Here is a 7,563-nt window from a genome sequence, read left to right as displayed (position 1 = left end):
TGGGTAGGAGGGGTGGATTGGAATGGAACATTGGAATATTGACAAGACCATACTTGGTCATTTACTGTACATTGGAGGGGGTTGTGTTAGGACATTTACAGGGGCCAGTTTCGAATTGCAGTCTCCCGTAGGTGTTTTTTTAGAGTGTTTTTGAAAGTGGGTAGTGATTCACATTCCTTTACAGCTTTGGGTAGGGCGTTCCACATTGATGTGGCATAACAATAACGTGTTTAGTCCCTTCATCTTGACAATCTTTTCCACCTACAGAGAAACACAGAGTCCAGTTGGGGGCAACAGTGGCTCAAGAGGTAGAGCGGTCGTCTGAATGAATGAAAACATGAATGAGAATGAAAACATGTCTCCATTTATTTTTATTTTGGTGGAGCTACCCATTTAACGTTTAGATCACTGATTGGGCCTTTAGTTCAAGCGCCTTTAGTTTGTACTGTACTGTACCCATTATGCAATCTGTTAATAAAGTTTTCAATCAATCAATCAACCTCAGTACAGTTGTACAGTGTCCCCCCCCCCACTCCTACCCAACCCCCCCCCCCCCCCCACTCCTACCCAACCCCCCCCCCCCCCCCCCCCCCCACCCACCCAACCACCTCCAATGTACAGTCTCCCCCCACCCCCACCTACCCAATCCAATGTACAGTTTCTACGTCAAATGTATATACTTTTTCTTTCTGGACTCTTTTCGTATCACAAACAGTACTGTAATTGCAAATCTGGTATGTCATAAATGTATAGATGTAGCAGTACTGTCTATCTGTATGTCATGTATGTCATATATGTTACGATGAATTGAAAATGGGGGACCCTGATGTAAACAAGACAAAAGTCTTTCTCTGGTCTGCATCCCCTTAACAATTGTATGTATTGAGCTGTACTGTACTGTACCCATTCTGCAATCTGTTAATAAAGTTTTCAATCAATCAATCAATCAATCAAACTCAACAGACCGTAATTAACAGAACTTGGGTTGAAGTATCTGGTTTCTTTCTACCTAATGCATTTAAAGATACACGGAATAATACTATAATAATGTACTACCTGACTCAGCAGTAGTTTTAACATTTTAATAGTTATAAAGTCAGACCCGGTTGAAAGATCGTTTTGACCTCACCATCATGACATCTTTACCTCACTATTTTACCTCACCATCATGACATCCTTACCTCCCCAGAAACGTCACTTCCGGCCTCTGATCAGAACTCTTTCCGCTGTGTCACGTGGCTTCCATCCTTTCCGGCTTGGGCGAGGAACTCGTAACCATGCCAGTAAGTATGCGTTGCGCGTTACAACTGTAACTACCATGCTTAATACAACACGGTTTCGATTAGATGTCGCCTCACCCCGTGGAATTATTCTTTATGTATACGGTGAAAGTCAATGGTGGTGTTCGAAATTAGGAGTAACGTAACTATTTTAAAGTGACCACCACGCGCTAGCTACTGTAGCTTGGACGTCGTCGCTGAAGCAATATGGCGAAGCACGTGCAACAAAAGGGTATACTATGCTGCCACGCGGCTGGTTAATGGGAGTTTTATTTTATCTGCCGTTAGTCATACGTCCCAGAACTTCCAGATCTGTATGCTATGTTGAGATCATATTTTCCACGCTAACGTTGCCTGCTTAATGTTCAAATCGGCGCCCGTTGATAACTTGGTAGGGACGCATGTCGTCATCACTCAGCTCATCTGTTGTGCTTTGTCATTTCTCATCATTAGCTCGCAAGGGACCTGTTGCACCCGAGCCCCGAGGAGGAGAAGAGGTGCCACAAGAAGAAACGTCTAGTGCAGTGCCCCAATTCATATTTTATGGATGTGAAATGCCCAGGTACGTTTGTTCGGTCCACGAGGCGAACGTTCATCTTTTTTGCGTCACATTCCTACGCGAGCTGTCGCTGATTGATTGATTGAAAACTTTATTAACAGATTGCAGAATGGGTACAATACAGTAGTACAGCTCAATACACACAATTGTTAAGCGGGATGCAGACCAGAGAAAGACTTTCGTCTTGTTTACATGATCAGGGTCCCCCATTTTCAATTAATCATAACATATGGACATACAGATACAGTACTGCTACATCTATACATTTATGACATACCAGATTTGATCAGAAAAGTAAACCGATGGTTTAAAAGTGACAATGATAACATTCTAATAAGACCATTCTAACATGTTTATTTCCTGTTGCAATGTTCCCAAATCAAATGCATTAGTTGACAGGAAATACATTTGGCTTCAAACTGTTCCCTAGCAACAGAATTCCAGTGAAATCGTTGTTCTATATCTTTTCTGCATAAGGAAATCATTGCTCCGTTCATCGTAGTTTCCATGGGCACAGTGAATAATTTTTTACATAATTCTTAATTATAAGAGATGCAACAATATGGGGGGAACAATAATGTTTTATGTATTCAATATATTAAAGAAAGTAACATGAGTAAAGTTAGCACCACATGGTTTACTTCCTGTTTGGGATATTCCTTTATTGATCCCCTTGGGGAAATTCTGAAATGTTGCCTTTATGTGTTGCCTCTTCACTGTGTCAGTAGTGAATGGGGTGTCAACTAAGGCATACAGTGACTCCTGTGCTGGTTTTTAAAATGAGTCTCAACTAAGTGAGTTCTTGTGTAAGATTGGCTGCAAGTACACAATTTGACTGTTGGCTTTACAAGCATAACCGGCATTTCATCACTGTCCTGTCGCACTTAACATTGTATGTCATGTTGTATTTGCATGTTGTCTTGTTTGTTTGCAGGATGCTACAAGATCACCACAGTATTTAGCCATGCTCAGACAGTCGTCCTGTGTGTCGGCTGTTCCACAGTCCTCTGCCAGCCTACAGGAGGGAAAGCGCGTCTCACAGAAGGTACATAACCACTGATATGAACCTGTTAAGCCCTGGCCATATTTTGAGAAAATTCACCTAAAAGTACATACCCAAGTAAATGGAAGATTTAGTATCACCTGGTACAGGGCAGCAAAGACCCTGAATGAAATCTACTGTATGATGTGACATAATAAGGTCATTTATAGGCCTTATATTCATATTTCAAATTACATGTGTCCGGATGGCAAAATTCAGTACTGTTCTACTGTATCTACAAAACCCCCTGTAAATCATCTGCACTTTATTCATTTGCTTAAGATTTTTTTTTTTTACACTTTATCTCAAGAAGGTGCTGAATGAGCTCAGTGGCACGTCTGGTCAATGTTAGCATGGTGTTATTCACCTTCAAAGATGAAAAAAAGGATACATTGAAATTCTCCTTTGGTTCATTACAATTTACTCAAGCCTAGTAACAGACACAATATTTCTGACATTCATACATTCCCTGGGATCCATAGATGTCCCTAGATACCAAGAACATGCTAATTAACCTTGTAGAAGTGGAGCAATCTTCCATTTACTTGGGTATGTATTTTTAGGCGGATTTTCAGAAAATAGGGCTAGGGCTTAAGTTAACCTCTTCCACACGTGCGGTCCATCGGCGGTCCGCAAATGACATCACGTCATAAATCAATCTCCAGACTGTTTGACAAAAGTCGTTTTATTTTTCAAACTTATTCAAGTATAAACAACCATGATGTCACAACAGCAGTTATAATGTATATTATCACCAATACGTTAGTTTACCAATAGGTTTAAGTGTTATTCGATAGATTTTCATTTTCGTTTTGCTGTTTAGTTCACGAAAGTCGACCATTTTGGACAAATGTAACGTCTGGAATTGTAGTTATCCCCCCCCCCCCCCCCCCCCCATCTGGCTTAAGAGGTTAACGTTGCCTTTATGTGTTGCCTTTTCACTGTGTCAGTAGTGAATGGGGTGTCAACTAAGGCATACAGTGACTCTTGTGGTTGTCTTGGAAATAATTCATCACTGATGCTTTTCTACAAGATCAACTACAAGGACACATTTGACATTATTTTTGCTCGCATGTTTTTCTTTGACCCGCAGTATGGCATTTCCGACTAAATGGGTTCTATTGGGTTGGTCAGTGATGGTTTTGAGAGTTGCTTTGTTAGTTACCAAATTTGCCAGCTGATGCAAATGTTACGCTGAATTTGTGTTCATTCTCACGATCGCATGCATTGAGTGAAGCTGCATCATTTCAGGTTTATGCCATAACGGTGTTAAAAAAAAAAAAAAAAAAAAAGGATGCACCGTAGGTTTCTTTCACTGGCTCTGCTCCAGTTCCACCCATTGTCCCGTGTGCCATGGTAACACAAGGATCCTCGGGGCTTTTGGGAAGGAGTTGCTCAGCTCTTGGCACTAAACCCTTCTAGTAGTTTGTCGTGTTTAGTTTAGACAGTTGATTATATAGATGGGTATCAACGGGGGCATGGCCAGGTTACATGATCTAGTCCTGCTATATTTCCTGTCTAGCTCTTTCGCTGCATCTTCACCAGAGCATGCGTAAACAATGCAATATATCTTATCAAATAATAAAATATATGTAATTTGAGGGTTGGGTGGACTGGTCCCAGTTGTATGCATACCATGTTGCACATCAACTGATCCTTACTATTCACTTATTAGTAGTTGACAAAATGTTGACTAGATACAGGAGGCCTAATGTTAAAGGAAAACTCCAACATTTTGGGAAATTAGCTTATTTAACATCTTCCCTGGAGTTAGACAAGAAGATACATACCTTTTTTGTCTCTGTGCTAGGGCTGGGCGATAAAACGATAACGATAACTATCGCGATAAATTATTTCCTCGAAATAAACATGAAACGTGGTCGCAAAGTTTCGATATCGATTTTCCAAGCTTGGCTCCGTTCAGCCTCGGCTCAGCACACTCACTCACAACAACCAGCGTTACGTGATGACGTGCTTACGCACAACAGCTAACAACCAATCAGTGAAGGAGATGGCCGAGACCCGGAAGGAGGTAGGACTCACTCAACAACAAGGCTTGCTAGGCTAATTAGCTTGCACGCCGTTGTTTTATATATTTACGTGCCGAGTATGTGTGTGTTTTGAATTCTGAGGCCACGTTTATGGTAGTGTGGGATATACAGTGGACGTCGTTTCAATATATTGTGGCGGAAGAGAGTATTTTAGTGTCATATTTATTGTCATGAGATACTCCGCTTGTCGGCTAACGTGCGCAGACTGATGACGACATCAACTCGACTTGAGACATTCGCAGCAGCATAAGAAGTTAATTAAACTTGACGGACATTATATCGACGATAATTATCGATATCGAATTATATGAAAATAATTTTATAATTTTATCGCGATAACGTTTTTGGTCATATCGCCCAGCCCTACTCTGTGCGTGCATTTAGCTTTGGGAACAGTCGCTCCGTTAGCGTAGCTTAGCTTCATCACTGGAAGGACTCAAAATGGTTAATGGAACCCATATATGTACATCTTGCCCATTGGATTATCAAATTAGGTTAGTAATTTGCATATTGCCTTTAGGAGCCAATTAAAGTGTTCTGCTTTCCTGTGGGATGTCTGTTTTGACAACTTTTATCTGTACCACACAGATGAGCCTTTGGGCCTTAAAGTGATGTTTAAAACCCAAAGTAAAACTAGATCTTCACAGTATGGCTCTTCGTAATACAATGCTACTGTTACTCATGCAGAGAAAATGTTTGTAAATGTGTAGATGCATTTATTTAGCTATATTTGACCATATTGGCTGTATGCATGATTATTGAAAAGTTTGACCTATACATGGAAACTTTCATAATTAAAAATAATATATATTTTGCCAATGTTTACAAATATAAACAAATATTTTACAGAAACCGACATTGCTAGAAAAAAAGGGTTTTGTTTAATATGCGTTTGATGTTAAGCGTGAATATTAAATTGGACTATGGACCGGGGAGTTGCGCTTTAGAGGGAAAATTACCCATGGCTACACCTTGAGCAATTAACCTCAGCATCTGGCATTTTAACCTGTAAACACATGTCCCGTCTTCTTTCCCTCTTCTAGGCTGCTCTTTCAGGAGGAAACAGCACTAGTTTGACCAGAGACAGAGGAGCACTTGGGACAACATCAGGGAACAATGGACAGAACCGAATGACCAGTTTAAGTGACTGCCAAAGGAATTGCCCCCAGAGTGACTTATCGAGGGTTAAATGAGCCAGACATGGAGGAAGAGGAAACAGAAGGAAATGTAATACTGTTATAAGATTCACTCTGAACTTCAATGTGTGTTCTGGCACAGAGCAAATGAAACGGCACTAATAAACACCATAAACCTGCCAGTAATGTTCTCTTTAATAAACGTGGTTTCTTTTTTACAACCTGGCATGTCTTGTCATCCACTTCTCTAATCTTTTGCTCAAGATTTACAGTGATCTGTGTGCTGTATAGTGTATAATAAATCTTTCAGTGTATGGTGCCTTGTAAAGGTTGTGAGGGCAAAGGTTAATTCAAATGTCTGCATATATACATTTAACTGTTGTGATATCCAGACAAATGCACTGCCGGTCCTGAGGGTGAGATACTCTGGTCACTGGTTGAGTTGAACTCTACTCTATGCAGACTTTGCTGTATTTGTCATCAACCAATAATTGGGTAAAAGAACAAACTAAAGTGATGAGATGGTACTGCCTCGTGTCTTCCAAAGGTCCCTGGACAAGGTTGGCCATACCTTGTGCACTGAAGGGCAAGCGTTCATACAAAATGTATAGTCTTTATAAATATTTATAGTTAGTTGATCAACTATCAAAGAGCACCTGCAAATTAACTCCTGAGTCCTGACACAAATGTCCAGTTACTGTTTTTAAGTTTTGAAATGAATAGTTGTGCATTATTACAAACCAGACATGCCCTACAAACGTGCTCAAACTATTTACAATAAAACGTTAAGAACAATAGAATCTGTCACTATAGACTGTCCCGATGAAAAATTATTAACAGCTATAAGGGGTTATTCCTCCCATTTATCTTGGCAATTGCATGGGCAGTAACCATTGAATTGTATACCTCATACTTTATCATTGCCAGCCATTTTTGAATGGAAAATAGTCACATTTATTTGATGTTGAGGAAGTAATGCTAAGCCTACAGTAACCATTTACACCCCCTGCTGTCCCGACTTGGTATTGCACGCGTCACAGGAGCCTCTGGTCATGAGATGCATCCAGCTGCAGAACCACCACAGCAGCAGCGGGCTGAGGCCCCTCGCTTCCATTGGCCGATTTGGGTCACGTGACAGTCCCACCCAATGGCTGAATTGGAGTATTGCACTGAATGAATGAATGAAAACTTTATTTAACAGATTGCAGAATGGGTACAATACAGTACGGCTCAATACATACAATTGTTAAGGGGATGCAGACCTGAGAAAGACGTTTGTCTTGTTTCCATCAGGGTCCCCCATTTTCAATTCATATAGACATTTATGACATACACAACATACATGACATTTATGGAATAGGGACATATAGGTATTTAGTACTGATACATTTGTGACATAAGCGGTATTCAAATATACAGTACTGTTACCCCTAGATCCTGACGTATACATATGATGGGGAGGGGGGACTGTACATTAGGAGGGGGTGGGTGGGAG

At 40.6% G+C, this 7,563-nt stretch overlaps 1 protein-coding gene across 1 annotated transcript; it reads left to right on the top strand.

Moving 5' to 3' along the window:
- Positions 1 to 1,235: 1,235 nt before the first annotated feature.
- On the top strand, positions 1,236 to 6,294 carry rps27.2 (ribosomal protein S27 isoform 2). Its single transcript, XM_084336403.1, has 4 exons — positions 1,236 to 1,283; positions 1,734 to 1,842; positions 2,774 to 2,884; positions 5,976 to 6,294. The coding sequence occupies exons 1-4, from the start codon at positions 1,278 to 1,280 to the stop codon at positions 6,002 to 6,004; spliced, it is 255 nt and encodes an 84-aa protein (XP_084192529.1). The 5' UTR covers positions 1,236 to 1,277; the 3' UTR covers positions 6,005 to 6,294.
- Positions 6,295 to 7,563: the final 1,269 nt, after the last annotated feature.

The sequence above is a fragment of the Notolepis coatsorum genome (assembly GCF_963971535.1).
Source record: "Notolepis coatsorum genome assembly, chromosome: 19".
NCBI lineage: Eukaryota > Metazoa > Chordata > Actinopteri > Aulopiformes > Paralepididae > Notolepis > Notolepis coatsorum.
Note: the sequence above shows the minus strand (reverse complement) of the source record. Positions and strands in the feature narration are given on the sequence as shown.

Coding starts and splice junctions, on each gene's coding strand:
- rps27.2 (XM_084336403.1), top strand. Junction 1,843..2,773: donor TATGGATGTGAAATGCCCAG/GTACGTTTGTTC, acceptor GTTTGTTTGCAG/GATGCTACAAGATCACCACA. Junction 2,885..5,975: donor GAAAGCGCGTCTCACAGAAG/GTACATAACCAC, acceptor TCCCTCTTCTAG/GCTGCTCTTTCAGGAGGAAA.